We start from the raw sequence: 21,353 nt of genomic DNA on the forward strand, positions 1-21,353 counted from the left end.
CTGGAGAAAAAGAACACCACATACAGCCTAGCATGTGAAGGGTGGGAAAACACAAGGGAAAAACATTAACTGGATGTGAGGGCTCATGCCTGTAATCCCAGCACTCTGGGAGGCTGAGGTGGGAGGATCGGTTGAGGCCAGAGTTTGAGACTCGCACACTCCATCTCTACAAAAAATTTCAAATGTAGTACAGGCACGTCTGTAGTCCCAGCTACGGTGGGATTGAGGCTAAGGTGGGACTGAGCCCAGGAGGTCGAGGCTGCAATGAGCCATGATTGCACCACTGCACTCCAGCCTGGGAAATAGAGCAAGACCCTGTCTCAGAATAAAACAAGAAAACAAGGCCAGGCGTGGTGGCTCACGCCTGTCATCCCAGCACTTTGGGAGGCTGAGGCGGGCGGGTCACCTGAGGTCAGGAGTTCGAGACCAGCCTGGCAAACGTGGCGAAACCCCAGCTCTACTAAAAATACAAAAATTAGCCGGGCGTGGTGGTGGGCGCCTGTAATCTCCGCTCCTCGGGAGGCTGAGGGAGGAGAATCACTTGAACCCGGGAGGGAGAGGTTGCAGTGAGGCAAGATCGCACCACTGCACCCCAGCCTGGGCGACAAGAGCGAGACTCCGTCTCAAACAAACAAAACAAGAACACATCAGACAACAAAGCAGGTCTACACAAAGCCGATGTTAAGAGTCAGCACACGAAGACTTCAATCTAACTAGGATTAATACGTTAAGGAAATGGACAAAAAGCCGGAGAGTCTCAGCAGAGACTTGAAATTTATAGAAAAGAATCTCAAGGACCTTCCAGGATTGGATAATACAATACCCGAATGGACCCACTGAACAGCTTTTTTACCAGCAGCCTGAACACAGCACAAAACACAATTAGTGGAATCAAAAGGAAACCAATGTTTACAAGACCAAAACTAAAGTGTAAAAGGAAAGAACACCGTTTAGGGTAGTACAAGACAGTGAGGCAACCTCTAAGATACGTGTAAATGAGTCACAGAAAAAGCAAAGAAGGAGGCAGCACAAAATCTGAAGAGATAACAGCCAAGAATTCTTCAAAACTGACGACTGATACCAACCCACAGAGCCAGGAAACTCAGGACGAACACAAGGACACACGAAGACGTGTGCACAGGCACAGGAGAGTCAAACTGGCTAAAAACAAACAAATAAAGGAAAGGAAACAACTCTTAGGAGAGAAAAGGGCACAATGACTTCAGAAGAAAGAATAAGACCATCCTCTGACTTCTCAACAGAAACGACGACAGCCAAAACGCAATGGAGTGAAACTTTTCAAGTGTTGAAAGAAAACACCCTGCAAACCTGGAAAAACATGCCATGAAAATATGCTTTAAAGAATGAAAGCAAAAATCCAGGCTTTTCAGACAAAAAAATGCTGAAAGCAAGCACAAGGCCTATTACAAAGGAAGTTCTTCGGGCTGAAGGAAATGATTCCAAATGGAAGCAGGAGGAAATATGTGGATAGGATAAATACAAAGAAAGTTCACTGTTTAAAACAACAATGTTATCATCTTGTGATATGTAGATTTTTTTTTTTTTTTGGAGATGGAGTCTTGCTCTGTCCCCCAGGCTGGAGTGCAGTGGTGCGATCTTGGCTCACTGCAACCTCCATCTCCGGGGTTCAAGCGATTCTCCTGCCTCAGCCTTCCGAGTAGCTGGGACTACAGGCGCCCACCACGCCTGGCTAATTTTTGTATTTTTAGTAGACACAGGGTTTCACCATGTTGGCCAGGCTGGTCTCAAATTCCTGACCTCAGGCAATCTGCCTGCCTCGGCCTCCCAAAGTGCTGGGATTATAGGCGTGAGCCACCGCAGCCCGGCCGATATGTAAAATTAACGATAGCACAAAACGCAGGGGACAGGTAAATTGAGTTAAACTGTTTCTTGCTTTGTAGGGGAACTAGAATGTACTTATTTCAAGCTGTGAGGCCCGGTGTGGTGGCTCACTCCTGTAATGTCAGCACTTTGGGAGGCTGAGGTCACTGGAGGTCAGGAGTTCAAGACCAGCATAGCCAACACGGTGAAACCTCATCCCTACTAAAAATACAAAAATTAGCTGGGGATGGTGGCGTATGCCTGTAGTCCCAGCTACTTGGGAGGCTGAGGCAGGAGAATCGCTTGAGCCCAGGAGGCCGAGGTTGCAGTGAGCCGAGATCACACCACTGTACTCCAGCCTGGGCGACAGAACAAGACTCTGTCTCAAAAAAAATGTAGACTGTGATAAGTCAATAGTTCATGTTGTAACCTCTAAAGCGCTAAAACTAAAACTTATAAGCTGAAACAGAAGGACAAAATAAACCTATTAATCCAAAAGAAGATATTTAAAAATTAAAAAACAAACAACAGTCCAGGTCCAGTGGCTCATGCCTGTAATCCCAGCACTTTGGGAGGCCGAGGTGGGCGGATCACGAGGTCAGGAGATCAAGACCATCCTGACCAACATGGAGACAACCCATCTCTACTAAAAATACAAAATTAGGCCGGGCGCGGTGGCGGGCACCTGTAATCCCAGCACTTTGGGAGGCTAAGGCGGGCGGATCACGAGGTCAGGAGATCAAGACCATCCTGACCAACATGGAGACAACCCATCTCTACTAAAAATACAAAATTAGGCCGGGCGCGGTGGCGGGCACCTGTAATCCCAGCACTTTGGGAGGCTAAGGCGGGCGGATCACGAGGTCAGGAGATCGAGACCATCCGGGCTAACACGGTGAAACCCCATCTCTACTAAAAATACAAAACATTAGCCGGGCGTCATGGCGGGCGCCTGTAGCTACTCAGGAGGCTGAAGCAGGAGAATGGCGTGAACCTGGGAGGCGGAGCTTGCAGTGAGCTGAGATCGCGCCACTGCACTCCAACCTGGGTGACAAAGCGAGACACTGGCTCAGAAAAAATAAATAAATAAATAAATAAATAAAATAAAAATACAAAATTAGCCAGGCATGGTGGCGGATGCGTGTAATCCCAGCTACTTGGGAGGCTAAGGTAGGAGAATCACTTGAACCCGGGAGGTGGAGGTGGCAGTGAAGTAAGATCGCATCACTGCACTCCAGCCTGGGCAACGAGAGTGAGACTCTGTCTCAAAAAAAAATAAAAACAAACAAACAAAAAACAAAGAACAGATGGAACACACAGAAAGCAAAGAGCAAGACGGTGGCATTACACAATTGTTTTATAATTACATGACATACAAGTGATTTTAAAAATGTACATGGACTAAAAAGTCTATTAAAAGACAATGGTTTTCTCAGACAATTAAAAATAAGATCTAGGTCGGACACAGTGGCTCACACCTATAATCCCAGCACATTGGGAGGCCGAAGTGGGCAGGTCACTTGAGGTCTAGAGATTGAGCCCAGCCTGGCCAACATGGTGAAACCCCATCTCTACTAAAAACACAAAACTTAGCTGGGCATGGTGGCGGACGCCTGTAATTGCAGCTACTTGGGAGGCAGGGGGGAAGAATTGCTTGAACCCGGGAGGCGGAGGCTGCAGTGAGTGGATATTATGCCATTGCACTCCAGAGACTCCGTCTCAAAAAACAAGATCTAAACATGTGCCATTTACAGAAAATACACTTCAAATATAGGAATCTAGAATGGAAAAAAGAATGGGAAAAAAACCATGCAAACACTAAACAAATCAACAAAAAGCTGCCGTGGTCACACTGATGGCAGATTAAGTACTTATATACGGTAAGAAGTATTACTACAGAGAGACATGTCACAATGGTAAAAGAAACAATTCAACACAAAGACAAAGCAATCTTAACGTGTATGCACTTAATAATAAAGCCGCAATGTGAAGTAAAAATGGACAGCATTAAAAAGGGGAAATAGACAATCCACAATCAGAGGAGGTCATTAACAATCTTTCAGTAAATAGAACAAGCAGCCAAAAAAATTAAGTGAGAATACAGATGATGTGAACAACAATTATCCAGCGGATCCAAGGGAATACACGGAAAATGCCACCCAACAACGGCACAGCACACTCTTTTCAAACACGTACAACATTTACCAAAACAGATCAAATAACGGACATAAAGCGAGGTGCAACTAATTACAAAGAACTGAAATCACAGAGTATGTTTTCTGACCACAGTGTAATTCAATTAAAAATCAGTAAAAGGAGGCCGGGCGCGGTGGCTCACGCCTGTAGTCCCAACACTTTGGGAGGCCGAGGCGGGCAGATCATGAGGTCAGGAGATCAAGACCATCCTGGCTACCACAGTGAAACCCCGTCTCTACTAAAAAATACAAAAAACTAGCCGGGCGTGGTCGTGGGCGCCTGTAGTCCCAGCTACTTGGGAGGCTGAGGCAGGAGAATGGCGTGAACCCAGGAGGCGGAGCTTGCAGTGAACAGAGTTCGCGCCACTGCACTCCAGCCTGGGCCACAGGTGAGACTCTGTCTCAAAAAAAAAAAAAAAAAAAATCAGTAAAAAGGCTGGGCGCTGGTTCATGCCTGTAATCCCAGCTCTTTGGGAGGCCAAGGTGGGTGGATCACCTGAGGTCAGGAGTTCGAGACCAGCCTGGCCAACATGGTGAAACCCCATCTCTACTAACAATACAAAAACTAGCTAGGCATGGTGGCGGGCGCCTGTAGTCCCAGCTACTCAGGAGTCTGTGGCAGGAGAATCGTTTGAACCTTGGAGGCGAAGTTTCCAGTGAGTCAATATTGCACCACTGAACTCCAGCCTGGGCAATAGAGCGAGACCCTGTCACACACACACACAAAAAGTAAAAAACAGAAATCCAGCAACAGAGAGACATGAACAAGGCTAAAGTTAGTCCTTTGTAAAGAGTAATACAATTGATAAAACTTTTTGGTTTTGTTTTTGAGATGGAGTCTCGCTGTCACCCAGGCTGGAGTGCAATGGCGAAATCTTGGCTCACTGCAACCTCTGCCTCCCGGGTTCAAGTGATTCTCCTGCCTCACCCTCTCTAGTAGCTGGGACTACAGTTGCGTGCCACCACACTCAGCTAATTTTTGTATTTTTAGTAGAGACAGGGTTTCACCATGTTGGTCAGGCTATTCTCCAACTCCTGACCTCGTGATCTGCCCACCCCAGCCTCCCAAAGTGCTGGGATTAAAGGCATGAGCCCCGACTCCTGGCCTCTTACATCTTAAAGAATAATTCCTCCAGAGGTTAGGAAAAAGGCACACTTCCAAACACATTCACGAAAGCAGCATAACTCTGGTACCAAAACCAGACACGGACAAATAAAAATAAAAGGACAGGCCAGTACCTCCATGAACATACATGCAAAAATCATAAATGTGAGCACATCAAACTGAGGAGGGAAGGGATTAAATACATATGTGTTGATTTTCATTAATCCAGGTGCTCACAGCGAGCATGTAATCACTGCACCAGGGGATATACAGCATTTTCATCAAGCAATCAATACATAAACTTGTTTCAGGTGTCCACTTAAAGACGCCTTACTGCAGGCCAGGTGCAGTGGCTCATGAGTGTAATCCCGGCACTCTGGGGGGCTGAGGCGGACAAATCACTTGAGGCCAGGAGTTTGAGACCAGTCTGGGCAACAAGATGAAGCCTGGTCTCTACAAAATATACAAAAAAAAAAAAATTAGCCGGCATGCAGTGGCGCACATCTGTAGTCCCAGCTACTCGGGAGACCGCAGCACAAGAATCACTTGAGCCCAGGAGCAGAGGTTGCAGTGAGCCAAGATTGCGCCACGGCACTCCAGCCTGAGTGACAGAGCAAGACTTTGTCCAAAAAACTAAATAGATAGATAGATAAATAAATAAAATTTAAATTTAAAAAATAGATACGTAAATAAAATTTAAATTAAAAATAAATAAATAAAATTTAAATTTTAAAAAATGTGTTATTGCAGGGCTTCCCAACCCCCAGGCCACGGCTGGCCGCACAGCAGGAGGTGAGCGGCAGGAGAGCCAGCATCACTGCCTGACTCCGCCTCCTGTCAGATCAGTGGTGGCATTAAGATCCTCATAAGAGCGCAAATCCCACTGTGAACTGCACACACCAGGGAGGCAGGCGGCACACTCCTTATGAGAATCTAATGCCTGATGATCTGAGGTGGAACGGTTTCCTCCTGAAACCACGCCCCCTACTCCAACATCCGTGGAAAAACTGTCTTCCACGAAACCAGTCCCTGGTGCCAAAAAAGGTTGGGAGCCACTGTCTCACTGGATCTGCCTTGTGGATTCACTAACACTGAACTCACGGCCAGCAGCCCCAGAGCTTGCGCCTGAGTGGAGCTTCTCAAATTTTCTCTGAAAGGGACATCATAGCCTTCTTCCACCTAAGAACACCAGACGGAACCTCGGCACTACATTTAGGGGCCACTTTAAACCGTCAAGTAGCCGACACAATGCACAAGGATGTGAAAAACGGCATTCGGTACACGGCAGGAAAGGCGCGTGCTCACAGTAAAAGATCTGAGAGCCAAGACAGAGCAGCAGCTTGTCCCACCTCGGCTGGAACTGCACGTCAGGTAACTCGCCTTCACTGACACTCTACACACATCTGCTGGCGCCTGACCGTAAAGGTGTTGCGAGTTTTGATTTGCGGTTTCAAATAAATTTTACCAAGTAGGCAATTCACCAGCACAGAACCCACAAATAATGAGGACTGAGTGCATGAGATACACACACACAAGAGAGAACACTTCATGGCCAGGAAGCACGTTTATTCCACCGTGCACAGTTAAGTTAACGTTTGAAAATCAATTTATGGGCCGGGCGCAGGGGCTCACACCTGTAATCCCGGCACTTTGGGAGGCCAAGGCAGGCGGATCACCTGAGGTCGGGAGTTCGAGATCAGCTTGGCCAACATGGTGAAACCCCATCTCCGCTAAAAATACAAAAATGAGCCAGGCGTGGTGGCGGGTGCCTGTAATCCCAGTTACTTGGGAGGCTGAGTGGGAGAACTGCTTGAACCCAGGAGGCAGAGGTTGCGGTGAGCTGAGATTATGCCACTGCACTCCAGCCTGGGCAACAGAGCAAGACTCCATCTCAAAAAAAAAAGATTAAAACTTGTCAGTTGCTGAAAAAAATAAGTTTTAATTTTAAAACTTACATAGATATGCAATGAAAACTTACAAAGTTAGAAGACTTGCACCACCTCAGACTTCCTTGTAACCTGTAATAACTGAGACAGTGGCGATGACTCCGGGTGAGACAAGACACACCTTACAGGCGCCTGATTTACCACAAAGGCATCACTGCAGCTCAGTGGGGGAGACAACGGACTTTGTTGTTTTTATTTTTATTTTTTATTTTTGAGACAGAGTCTCGCTCTGTCACCCAGGCTGGAGTGCAGTGGCGCGATCTCGGCTCACTGCAAGCTCCGCCTCCCGGGTTCACGCCATTCTCCTGCCTCAGCCTCCCAAGTAGCTGGGATTACAGGTGCCCGCCACCACACCTGGCTAATTTTTGTATTTTTAGTAGAGACGGGGTTTCACCATGTTCGCCAGGGTGGTCTCAATCTCCCGACCTCAAGTAATCCTCCCACCTTGGCCTCCCAAAGTGCTGGGATTACAGGTGTGAGCCACCACGTCCAGCCACCATACACCAAAATGTAAACTAAGTTGGATCACAGCCTTAAATGTGAAAGGAAAAACAATAAATCTTCTAGAAAGAAACGTGGAAGAATATCTCCAAGAGCCTGAGGTAAGTAAACACTCCTTAAGTAGAACACACACACACATTATTATTCAAATAATGATTGATAAGTTGGACTTTATTAAAATTAAAGACATCACTAAGAGAGTCAATGGGCAAACCACAAACTGGAGAAAACAGCAGCAGTGCACAAAGCCCAGAAAGACTTGTTTCCACAAAATGTGAATGACTACAAATCAGAAAGGGAAAGACAACAAAATGGGAGAAAGCTTGGAGCACGCAAAGAGAGAATATCCAAATGGCCAGTACACCTGCGAAAGGTGCTCACCAGGGAAATGCCAATTAAAACCACAATGGGACAGGAGTCCATATCCACCAGGAGGGCTAAAATTCAGGCAAATTCACCCTCAGTGGCAAACACCGAGAATGTGGAGCAACTCCCACAAATCATTAGTGAGAAACTCAAGCAGTATGCGTCACCCTAAGCACACACCTCCCACACGACTCCCCACTGTCCATCAAGTGCCGAGTGCCTATGTCCACTAACGAGGCACACGAGGGCATTCACAGCCCACAGCTGAACCAACCATGACCGCAGCCCATGGCAGAAAGGGTGGGTAAATGTGGCATCCAAACCAAGGACCACGATGCAACACACAAGACACACACAACCACGGCATCCAAACCAAGGACCACAATGGAACACACAAGAGACTCAAAAACCATGGCATCCAAACCAAGGACCAAAATGCAATACACAAGACACACACAACCATACAGACAACTCAAATGACAGACGTCATCACAATGCAATACACACGACACACACAACCACGCAGACGACTCGAATGACACAGGCGTCATCACAATGCAATACACAGGACACAACCACACAGACGACTCAAATGACACAGACGTCATCACAATGCAATATACAAGACACACACAACCACGCAGACAACTCGAATGATACAGTCGTCATCACAATGCAATACACAAGACACACACAACCACAGCATCCAAACCAAGGACCACAATGCAATACACAAGACACATACAACCACGCAGACGACTCGAATGACACAGACATCATCACAATGCAGTAAAGACACACACAACCACACAGATGACTCAAAGAACAGACATCATCACAATGCAATACACAGGACACACACAACCATGCAGACGACTCGAATGACACAGGCGTCATCACAATGCAATACACAGGACACAACCAGACGACTCAAATGACACAGACGTCATCACAATGCAATATACAAGACACACACAACCATGCAGATGACTCAAATGACAGACGTCATCACCATGCAATACACAAGACACACACAACCATGGCATCCAAACCAAGGACCACAATGGAACACACAAGACTCAAAAACCACAGCATCCAAACCAAGGACCACAATGCAATACACAAGACACACGCAACCACACAGACAACTCAAACGACACAGACGTCATCACAATGCAATACACAGGACACACACAACCACGCAGACGACTCGAAGGACACAGACGTCATCACAATGCAATACACAAGACACACAAAACCACACAGACAACTCGAATGACACAGGCGTCATCACAATGCAATACACAAGACACACACAACCACGCAGACGACTCAAAGGACATAGGCGTCATCACAATGCAATAAAGACACACACAACCACACAGACGACTCGAATGACACAGGTGTCATCACAATGCAATACACAAGACACACACAACCACACAGACGACTCGAATGACACAGACGTCATCACAATGCAATACACAGGACACACACAACCACACAGACAACTCGAATGACACAGGCGTCATCACAATGCAATACACAGGACACACACAACCACACAGACAACTCGAATGACACAGGCGTCATCACAATGCAATAAAGACACACACAACCACACAGATGACTCGAATGACACAGGTGTCATCACAATGCAATACACAAGACACACACAACCACACAGACGACTCGAATGACACAGGTGTCATCACAATGCAATAAAGACACACACAACCACACAGACGACTCGAATGACACAGGCATCATCACAATGCAATACACAGGAAACACACAACCACACAGATGACTCGAATGACACAGGTGTCATCACAATGCAATACACAAGACACACACAACCACACAGACGACTCGAATGACACAGACATCATCACAATGCAATACACAGGACACAACCACACAGACGACTCAAATGACACAGACGTCATCACAATGCAATAAACACACAACCATGCAGACGACTCAAATGACAGACGTCATCACCATGCAATACACAAGACACACACAACCATGGCATCCAAACCAAGGACCACAATGGAACACACAAGACTCAAAAACCACAGCATCCAAACCAAGGACCACAATGCAATACACAAGACACACGCAACCACACAGACAACTCAAACGACACAGACGTCATCACAATGCAATACACAGGACACACACAACCACACAGACGACTCGAATGACACAGACGTCATCACAATGCAATACACAAGACACACACAACCACACAGACGACTCAAATGACACAGGTGTCATCACAATGCAATACACAAGACACACACAACCACGAAGACGACTCGAAGGACATAGGCGTCATCACAATGCAATAAAGACACACACAACCACACAGACGACTCGAATGACACAGGCGTCATCACAATGCAATACACAGGACACACACAACCACGCAGACGACTCGAATGACACAGACGTCATCACAATGCAATACACAAGACACACACAACCACGCAGACAACTTGAATGACACAGACGTCATCACAATGCAATACACAAGACACACACAACCACGCAGACAACTCGAATGACACAGACATCATCACAATGCAATACACAGGACACACACAACCACACAGACAACTCGAATGACACAGGCGTCATCACAATGCAATAAAGACACACACAACCACGCAGACGACTCGAAGGACACAGACATCATCACAATGCAATACACAAGACACACACAACCACGCAGACAACTCGAATGACACAGACGTCATCACAATGCAATACACAAGACACACACAACCACGCAGATGACTCGAATGACACAGACGTCATCACAATGCAATACACAGGACACACACAACCACGCAGACGACTCGAATGACACAGACGTCATCACAATGCAATACACAGGACACACACAACCACGCAGACGACTCGAATGACACAGACGTCATCACAATGCAATACACAAGACACACACAACCACACAGACGACTCGAAGGACACAGACATCATCACAATGCAATAAAGACACACACAACCACACAGACGACTCGAATGACACAGACGTCATCACAATGCAATACACAGGACGCACACAACCACGCAGACGACTCGAAGGACACAGACGTCATCACAATGCAATACACAGGACACACACAACCACGCAGACGACTCGAATGACACAGGTGTCATACCGCGTGGGAGGGGCCAGCTGGCATCCCATGGGCCGAAGAAGTCCTGGCTGCTCCAGACAAGGCACCCTCATGGGGGGTGAGTCAGGGTGGGGAAAGGGCCCTGATGACAGACTCCAAAGCCAGGGTTTCTGGGTGAGGGTCCCATGTGTCCCCTCTGACCCTGCCTTCTGGATGTCCCAGCAGCTTGGCTGCACCTTCCTGGCTCCGTCCTCTTCTCACACGGGGCACCTCCGACCAGCCCCAGGAGGACAACTTCTCTTCACAGAGGGTCCGTGTCTCCCTGGACTCAGTACTTCTGCTGCACCTATCCCTTCCCACCACCCATCTCAGCCACTGAATCACCTTGGAGAAGGCTCCTGAGCTAGGAGCACTGGCCCAGGGCCTGCGAGGGCTCCAGGGCAAGACAAATGAGACCCAAGTCAATGGGCACGTGACTCCACGCCTCGAAGGGGCAAGAGAGGGTCGATTTTGAACTCTAGTGGGAAAGAGACGAAGGTCAAGCCCAGGAAAGGGAGCACCCTGAAGAGGAGCGGAGCAAGGCCGGGGGTGCAGCACAGCACCCGGCAGGTCTCTGGAGAACCGTCTAACCCGGCACAGAGCCATCGAATGCAGCGGCCCAGGCTGTGGGGAGGCAGCTGGAGTCAAGGGCAGGGCAGGGCTGGGTCAGGGGCAGGGCAGGGCTGGGTCAGGGGCAGGACGGGCTGCTGAGGGTCTGGCTGCACAGGCTGACCGGAGCAGACCCCAAGGGAGGGACAGAGCTGGGCAAGGGCAGGCAGCAATAGGCCCACTGCAGCCACGAGAGCCTCCCACCTCCTCCAGCCACAGGCTCGGCTGCCCCAGTGAGCAATGCGGGGCGGGGACCTGACCAGACTGTCCAAGGATCTGACGTCCAGCCAGGCCACTCCCCTGCAGAAGTGGGTTTCGCCTCCTCTCCCCAGGCCCTACTTACTCTTCTCACAGTGCCGGTTCAAGTGCAGGTTGCTGAGGTCAGCTTGGAACTGAGGTCCCACCATGATCTCCTGCAAAGCAAGGACCTGGGAATCAGGACACTGAGGAGCATCTAGGCCGGGCGGGAGGCTGGCTGCAGCGTGCTGTGGCAGGCTTACGGGGAGGGGCCACTGTCCAGACCCCAGACCCATCTGTGCCATCTACCTGCTGATGCCCAGTTCTGGGGTCTGAGGGTGGGAGGCAGAGGCCTGGGTGTGTGAGGGGTGAGGCTGTGTCCTGACGCCTGGCCTGGCAGAGGCCCAGACAGGATGTCGGAGGACAAACACTCTGGGTCAGCAGCAGGGGCCCAGGCTCCAGTCCAAAGCACCTGTGGCCGGTCCCAGCCCACCCTGGGGTCGAGCAGCACGTCCCTCCTCTGAGAAGGGGCACAAACCCAGGGAGAGGGCTCAGCAGGACCCAGCTGCAGTTACTGAGGCCGAGATACCAGGTTGGGGAGAGGGCAGAGCCATGGGCGGGATGCCAGGTTGGGGACACGGCAGAACCACGGCTGGGATGCCAGGTTGGGGACACAGCAGAGCCACGGTCGGGATGCCAGGTTGGGGACACAGCAGAGCCACGGTCGGGATGCCAGTTTGGGGAGACGGCAGAACCACAGTCCGGATACCAGGTTGGGGACATGGCAGAGCCACGGCTGGGATGCCAGGTTGGGGAGATGGTAGAGCCACGGCCGGGATGCCAGGTTGGGGACACGGCAGAGCCACGGCTGGGATGCCAGGTTGGGGACATGGCAGAGCCACGGCTGGGATGCCAGGTTGGGGAGAAGGTAGAGCCACGGCTGGGATGCCAGGTTGGGGACACGGCAGAGCCACGGCTGGGATGCCAGGTTGGGGACACGGCAGAGCCACGGCTGGGATGCCAGGTTGGGGAGATGGCAGAACCACAGCCGGGATGCCAGGTTGGGGAGACGGCAGAACCACGTACCTTCTTACATTTGTTGGCAGGAAGAGAGTCCTCCTCGGTGTCGGAGGAGGCAGAAGAGCCAGGCTCTCTGTCTTCATCAGCCAGGAAACGAGCTTTGGGAAAACAGAGGCAGGTCCCCCAGGGTCTCCACTGCCTGCAGCCTATACAACCCCTTCTCTCCACTCCCATTCTCCATCCACCTGATCCCCAGGCCATAACCCTCTCTCTGGCCAGACACTGGGTACACAGATGGGCACAGGACCCAGGACCAGGGATGCACCTTTGAAGAAAGAGGCCTTCCCTTCTATGCAGCTGCTGCACCTCTGGGCCCCGAGCCCTCAGTTCCCAGGAAAGCCAGCACAGAGGCTTGTGAAGGAGGCCGGTTCTGGGAATGCTGTCCCTGGATCTGCTAGGGGAACCAACATGTTCCCTACTTGTTTACACCAAATCGCTCTGAGAGTCCAGGCTCACTGGCCAGCGTGGAGGAGAACAAAGCACCCCCAGGGCTACTGACGCTTCCCGCCAGGCAGACGCCCTCATCTGTGATGAGTTCTTGGCCTGCATCAGCCCAAGGACCCTTCATCAAGCATCATGACTGCCTGGCAGGGGGCCTGGCTGCGGTGGAGTATGGGGACAGAGTCACCTACATCCACTCCGGTTAGGGAAGAGGTCGGAGGCCTCGTGGGAGGTCACGGACGGGGTGAGGTCGTCAGCAGATGACTGCGTCTCTTCCTCTTCTTCCCCTGAAAGCAAATCCTTCGCTATTTGTTCCTTTAAAAAAAAAAAAAAAAAAGTAAAGAACATTTTACAGTTTAACAATCTCGCAATACCACTAATGATAACAACAGTAAAGACACTGGGAGTGCCCTGAGGCTCACATGGGGCTGCTATTCCCATTCTGCAAAGGGTGCACAGCGTGGGGGGAGCGGGGATGGGAAGGAGGCACATGGGAGCCCACACCCAGCCACCAGAGCTGGAGACAGTTAGAGCTGCCACTGGGCACACGCCCGGAGTGCATGGCTCTTTCTCTGACTGTGCATTTGGTTTTAACCTTCTACAATGCAGCCCGCCCCTGCTCCCAACACCCAAGCCTTGACCTGTGACCTCTGGGTACGGAATGGCAGAGAGTCCTGGGGAGGCCCCGATGTGCCCCTCCACCCACCAAAGCCAGAATGACATGTGGCCTGGGGTTAAGTCTAGGGTCCAGCCCCATGCCCATGGCCATTCCAACTCCAGGGTAGTGGTCACAGGTACATTCTACTTATTCTGGGGGCCTTTGTGCCTCCTCTCACTGAACATTCCCCTCTGCAGAGAGGCAGCGCCAGGCCCCCCACCTTCAGCTGTGAGCCAGTTCCAGGAAGGGCCCTCACTTACTTTGTCCAGGGTCATGTCTGGGAGGTTCGGGGCCACGTCACCACCCTCACTCTCCCGGTCTGAAATGGGGTCTGACGCCTCGTAGCCATAGAGCGCAAGCAGCTCATCAAAGGGCATGTCGTTGCTCTGAGTTGGGGAAGGGAACAAGGCCCCATCAGGAAGGATGGCTCTGGGGGTTCCTGTCCCTGTCCTCTTGCCTGAGCCTCATTGGCCACAACCAGGGCCACTCTGTCACACCCATAGCAACTCCCCACATGGCAGCACTCCCCAGCCAGACCTCAGGCCCAGTCCTTCATCCAAGAGCTCCTTCACAACCCCTCAGAGGCACCAGAGCCTAGGGGTCACCGGCCAGGGAAGAGGGCACCACCCTGCCCACAATGCCTCCTTGCACAGGGTGAATTACAGGAATACAAGGATGGTGTGACACAGGGTGAATTACAGGAATACAAGGATGGTGCGACACCTGGCAATTTACTATTGTAACTCAACATCAATATATTAAAGGGGAAAAAAGTTATCTGAAAAAGGCATTTGGTAAAATCCGACATCTATTCCTGATTTGAAAAAAAAAAAAAAGGAACCCTCAGAAAACTACATAAACAGGCCAGACACAGTAGTTCACACCTGTAATCCCAGCATTTTGGAAGGCTACAGCAGGCAGATCACTTGAGGCCAGGAGTTCGAGACCAGCCTGGGCAACATGGCGAAATCCCGTCTCCACTAAAAATACAAAAATTAGCTGTGCTTGGTGGCATCCGCCTGTAGTCTCAGCTACTCAAGAGGCTGAAGCACGAGAATCACTTGTACTCAGGAGATGGAGGTTGCAGTGAGCCAAGATCACACCACTGCACTCCAGCCTGGGTGGCAGAGTGAGAATCTGTCTCAAAATAAAAAAAAAGAAGAAAACTATGTAAACGGATGCTTCATCAATATAATGGAGAAGCTGTCAATTCACACTCAGTCAAAAATGAGTAACCAGAGCAGCCCCCATCACGATCTGGAACAAGAGCACTGTGATTAACGAACACTGTTTTGATGCTCTGAGCCAATGTAATATGACAAGAAGTATAAATAAGGCACATAATTCCTGGGAAGGAAGAGATGCGAACTATCAACGTCATGCTCTCCAGTGCTGCTTTCAAATCCTTCTGTCCTCCCTTGTGTGAGCCTCTATTCCACAGAGGCTAGTCCTGTCTGCTCAGACTCCACCCTGATCCCTGTGGGTCACTTTCAGCTTCCAACTTCCGGAACACTCCCTCTCCTTCTCTCAAGATGTTAGCACTGGCCTCCCCTCCACCCCAGCTCCTGCCCAGACTCATCCTGGGGGCTTCAAGTCCACATAGAAACCTCCCGGCCTAGTCCCAGCCCTTCTCCAGGTGGAATATCTACACTGAGTCCCCCTTTTGTTCTCTCACAGGACCCCGTGGAAAGAACAGATTCTGTATGTCCATTACCTTCAGGATTATGAAGGTGGGAAGGTTGACACAGAGGTCCAGAGGCCCTTGGGTTGCCTGAACCTCTCCATAGTAGCCCAAGGTGAAGACCCTTTCCTAAGAGCACTCAGCCGTGATTTCCATTTTTGGCTTCATTGAGGCTTGCACTGATGGTGCAGCATTGGCAGCCGGCAAGAGCCCAGTGCCCGTGGAAGCTGCAGCCAGTGCATCCCTGCCCACAAGTCACTGCTGTCACATCCCTCACAGACCAAAAGCAAACACCCCAGCTTCACTTCAGAAGATGCTGGACAGCCGGGCAGGATGGCTCACGCCTGTAATCCCAGCACTTTGGGAGGCTGAGGCAGGCGGATCACGAGATCAGGAGTTTGAGACCAGCCTAACTAACATGGAGAAACCCTGTCTCTACTAAAATACAAAAATTAGCTGGGGATGGTGGTGGGTTCCTGTAATCCCAGGGAGAATCGCTTGAACCTAGGAGGCAGAGGTTGCAGTGAGCCGAGATCGTGCTACTGCACTCCAGCCTGGGTGACGAGAGCAATACTCCGTCTCAAAAAAAAAAAAAAAAAAAAAGATGCTGGACAAAGTGAGCATTTTGTTAAGTCTCACCCTGAGCAGATGTTTCCATGTGCTGTGAGGGCGTGGGAAGCATGCAGAATGCACCTGCTGCATACCAAAGTGAGGTGGTTCCTTCAAGGAACCACATGCATGGAACGAGTGGTGAGACGAAGAGGCTGTTCCTGGTCGTTTCACCTGAAAGAATGCTGGCCAACTACAGCCACTCAGACAGGCACCTGGCAGGCGCTGCCTTGTATGCAAGCCAGGGGGGCTGTTACTTCAAAGGAAACAGCTGACCATAACTGCTGCAATGGTAAAACTCAAGATTTTGAAAAACTTGGGTTTGACAACATGAACTTGCCGAATTTCTAATATTTAAAAAACTTATAGGCCAGGCACGGTGGCTCACGCCTGTAATCCCAGCACTTTGGAAGGCCGAGGCGGGCGGATCACGAGGTCAGGAGATCGAGACCATCCTGGCGAACATGATGAAACCCCGTCTCTACTAAAAAAATACAAAAAATTAGCCAGGCAAGGTGGCAGGTGCCTGTAGTCCCAGTTACTCGGGAGGCTGAGGGAGGAGAATGGCATGAACCCGGGAGGCGGAGCTTGCAGTAAGCCAAGATCGCGCCACTGCACTCCAGCCTGGGCGACAGCGAGACCCTGTCTCAAAAAAAAGAAAAAAAAGAAAAAAAACTTATGATAAGGCTGGTGGTGATATCAACTGTTACAGTCAACCCTAACCCCCAACATGACTATATTTGGAGACGGGGCATTTACAGAGGTAATTAAGGTTCAAGGAGGCCCTGAGGGTGGGGCCCTGATCCAACAGGATTAGTGTCCTTTCAAGAAAAACACCAGAAGGCTCCCTCTTGTTCTCTATCCACCATGTGAGGACACAGCAAGCCAAGAAGAGAGCCGGCACCAGAACCCACTCTGCTGGACCTTGATCATGGACCTTTCCGCCTCTTGACCTGTGAGGTTCACTGATACGGTCTCAGATTCCACTCCACAACTATTCTCTACAAAACTATCACTTGATGGGTTTTGCTGTAGCATCAAAGAAGAATACCCACAATTATCTGAAAAGCTGTGAAATACTCCTACCTTTTTCAACCACAGATTTGGCTGAGGCTGTATTTTTACTTCAACCATAAGAGCCTATCACAACAGATCAATGTCTCCCTTAAAAGACAGAAACTGACCAGGCGTGGCTCATGCCTGTAATCCAAGTATTTTGGGAGGCCGAGGTGGCAGGATCAACTTGAGGTCAGGAGTTCGAGACCAGCCTGGCCAACATGGTAAAACCTCGTCTCTACTAAAAATACAAGTTAGCCAGGCATGGTGGTGGGCACCTGTAGTCCCAGCTACTCAGGAGGCTAAGGCACGAGAATCACTTGAACCCAAGAGGTAGAGGTTCCAGTGAGCCCAGATTGCACCACTGAACTCCAGTCTGGGCAACAGAGCGAGACTCTGTCCCCAGAAAAAAAAAAAAAGACAGAAACTGGGTCAGGTACAGTGGCTCACACCTATACTCCCAACACTTTGGGAGACCTAGGTAGAAAAATCGCTTGAGGCCAACAGTTTGAGACCAACCCTAGCAACATAGCAAGAACTCTACAAAGAAATAAAATAAAAACGTTGGTGAGGTGTGGTGGCGTGCGACTATAGTCCCAGTTACTCAGGAGGCTGAGGCAGGAGCATCCCTTGAGCCCAGGAGTTCGAGGCTGCAGTAAACTATGATTGCACCACTGCACTCCAGCCTAGGCAAAAGTGAGATCCAGTCTCAAAAAAATAAATAAATGTTTTAAAGACAGAAGCCTGGCCAGGCGTGGTGGCTCACGCCTGTAATCCAGCACTTTGGGAGGCCGAGGTGGGCAGATCACAAGGTCAAGAGTTTGAGACCAGCCTGTCCAACATGATGAAACCCCGTCTCTGCTAAAAATACAAAAATTTGCCGGGCGTGGTGGCACGCACCTGTGGTCCCAGCTACTCGGGAGGCTGAGGTAGGAGAATCACTTGAGCCCAGGAGGCGGAGGATGCAGTGAGCCAAGATCACACCACTGCACTCCAGCCTGGGAAACAGAGCAAGACTCCATCTCAAAAAAATAAAAAGACAGAAGCTGGATTTTCACATTTGCTTCTACATTCAAAGAGATATGGAAAACTAAAAATTCAGTCTTCTAATTTTTTTCTTTTGGGACAGTTTTTTTTCATTTTCATAAAAATATTTATATTAACATGTAACTGATTTATTCAGTCTCCTGAGTAGCTGGGACTACAGACGTGCACCACCACGCCTGGCAATTTTCGTATTCTTTTTTTTTTTTGAGATGGAGTTTCACTGTGTCACTCAGGCTGGACTGCAGTGGCACATCTCAGCTCATTTTAAAATGAGTAAGCGAATAAGTATTTTTACATGTCCATTTTTTTTGTTTTTTTGAGACACAGTCTTGCTCTGTCCCCCAGGCTAGAGTGCAATGGCCTGATCTCGGCTCACTGCAACCTCCGCCTCCTGGGTTCAAGCGATTCTCCTGCCTCAGCCCTTTGAGTGCTGGGATTACAGGCGCCTGCCACCACGCCCGGCTAATTTTTGTATTTTTAGTAGAGACGGGGTTTCACCATGTTGGCCAGCCTGATCTAGAACTCCTGACCTCAGGTGATCCACCTGCCTCAGCCTCCCAAAGTGCTGGGATTACAAGCATGAGCCACCGCGCCCAACAATTTTTGTATTTTTAGTACAGACAGGGTTTCACTACGTTGGCCAGGCTAGGCTCAAACTCCTGACCTCATGATCCGCCTACCTCGGCCTCCCAAAGCGCTGGGATTACAGGCATGAGCCACTGCATCCGGCCAATTTACATGTCAGTTTTAACTTTTCATGTAATAAAAAAGCAATAGATAAAGCACATTAAGAAAGCTCCTTGAAACTCTAATTTTTTTTTATTTTTTTTTTGAGACAGGGTCTCACTGTGTCGCCCAGGCTGGAGTGCAATGGCGTGATCTCGGCTCACCTCAACCTCCGCCTCCCAGGTTCAAGGGATTCTCCTGCCTCAGCCTCCCGAGTAGCTGGGACTATAGACGTGCACCACCACGCCTGGCTAATTTTGTATTCTTTTTTTTCTTTTTTGGAGACGGAATCTCGCTGTGTCCCCCAGGCTGGAGTGCAGTGGCACCATCTCAGCTCACTGCAAGCTCCGTCTCCCGGGTTCACATCATTCTCCTGCCTCAGCCTCCCGAGTAGCTGGGACTATAGACGTGCACCACCACGCCTGGCTAATTTTGTATTCTTTTTTTTCTTTTTTGGAGACGGAGTCTCGCTGTGTCCCCCAGGCTGGAGTGCAGTGGCACCATCTCAGCTCACTGCAAGCTCCGCCTCCCGGGTTCACGTCATTCTCCCGCCTCAGCCTCCTGAGTAGCTGGGACTACAGTCACCCGCCACTATGCCCGGCTAATTTTGTTTTTGTATTTTTAGCAGAGACAGGGTTTCACCGTGTTAGCCAGGATGGTCTCTATCTCCTGACCTTGTGATCCGCCCACCTCGGCCTCCCAAAGTGCTGGGATTACAGGCGCACGCCACCGCGCCCGACAATTTTATATTCTTAGTAGAGATGGGGTTTCACCATGTTGGCCAAGCTGGTCTCGAACTCCTGATCTCAAGTGATCCGCCCGCCTCAGCCTCCCAAAGTGCTGGGATTACAAGCGTGAGCCACTGCACCCAGCCCGAAACTCTCAATAATTTTTAAGAGTACAAAGCAGGTCCTGAGACCAGAAGATATGAGAGCAGCTGGCTTAATCCTTGACCACTGTGCTGCTCAGAGAGCCCCATGAAAGACCTGGTCTCCACTGAATTTCAGCTACTAGGACAGCATCTGGCACTTTGCAAAAAGATGTACAATTTAGCACTTACCAATGTGGAATCTGAGCTGCACAAAACTCATGAGGCTTACCCCGGAGGGCTCCACCCAACACAGGGGCAGGATCGCCTCGGCCAAGTACCTGGGAGATGAAGTCCTTCTCCAGCTCCTCCTTGGGCTTGTCTGGGCACCTCGAGGCCTCCTCGCACTCCCCCCGAACACTGTAGTTCTGTGACAGGATCTCTGCGAGGTTGAACTGATGGTCTCCAGAGCCCATGGACACCACTGGGGAGAAGACAGCAGCCCAGGTGAGCACCTTGCCTCGCCTGTCCCAACCATCCTGCCGAGACTACTGACGCCTGGAGAAGCCCTAAGGATGAGGCCCTCTGCATGCTGCCAGGATCAGCCTCATGAGGGAACCCAACAGGACACCCCACGACTAATGCACACAGGAGCACGGCTGGTGAGCTGCACATACAAATTCCAAGGATTTTTTTGGGGGGTGGGTGTGTCTCTTTCTGAGAGACTGCTTGTCTTCCTGAACACAGAGAAGCCTGCGAGGATTTGGGGAGCAAGTGGACTAGAAAGAGACCAACACCCATCTCGTTAGGGTAGAAGGAGCAGCAGGACTCAGTGGAGGTGGGTTCACGCCGGACTCCATGACTCCTGAAACAGGGGTGACGCTGAACCCTCACCTGCACAGGGCAGTACAGCATCAAGGAGCATGCAGGGACAAACCAGTGGGGGCTCGACAACGCCAGTCCCTTAAGCTCCGTCTGCAGGGCCACATAAAGAAGCCATGCGATGTACATGGCCCAACAGTTGGTGGCTGTCATCAGATCCAGGGTTTCCCCAAAAGAACTGGGATGTGTCACCATTCCTCTGCATGTTTACTCTCCAATTGGTCAAATTTTTAAACAAACAAAGGAAATAGCTAGGGCTCAATCAATCCAGACAGAGAGCAGTGTAGGCCAAGGCTGGGGGCCTGAGGGCCTGGGAGTCCAGGGCAGGAGGCCTCTAGGGCAGCCACACAGCCTGTAGGGCTGGGCACACAGGTGT

General features: G+C 50.2%; 1 protein-coding gene across 18 annotated transcripts in view; it reads right to left on the minus strand.

Moving 5' to 3' along the window:
* The window catches only part of MIER2 (MIER family member 2), a 40,897-nt gene that overhangs the window by 9,966 nt on the left and 9,578 nt on the right, over positions 1-21,353 (minus strand). For 11 of the 18 annotated variants that reach the window (XM_024351822.3, XM_054673697.2, XM_054673695.2 and 8 more), the window contains 5 exons: positions 20,437-20,579; positions 14,429-14,554; positions 13,702-13,825; positions 13,076-13,167; positions 12,096-12,165 (listed from right to left, as the gene is read on the minus strand). In XM_024351822.3, coding sequence (XP_024207590.1) covers positions 12,096-12,165; positions 13,076-13,167; positions 13,702-13,825; positions 14,429-14,554; positions 20,437-20,579 — 555 coding nt within the window. Of the gene's footprint in view, positions 1-12,095; positions 12,166-13,075; positions 13,168-13,701; positions 13,826-14,428; positions 14,555-15,052; positions 15,149-20,347; positions 20,580-21,353 lie in introns of all 18 variants that reach the window. The other 7 variants (XM_063800427.1, XM_063800429.1, XM_063800428.1 and 4 more) reach the window with 2 other exon arrangements.

The sequence above is a fragment of the Pan troglodytes genome, chromosome 20, assembly GCF_028858775.2.
Source record: "Pan troglodytes isolate AG18354 chromosome 20, NHGRI_mPanTro3-v2.0_pri, whole genome shotgun sequence".
NCBI classification, from domain to species: domain Eukaryota; kingdom Metazoa; phylum Chordata; class Mammalia; order Primates; family Hominidae; genus Pan; species Pan troglodytes.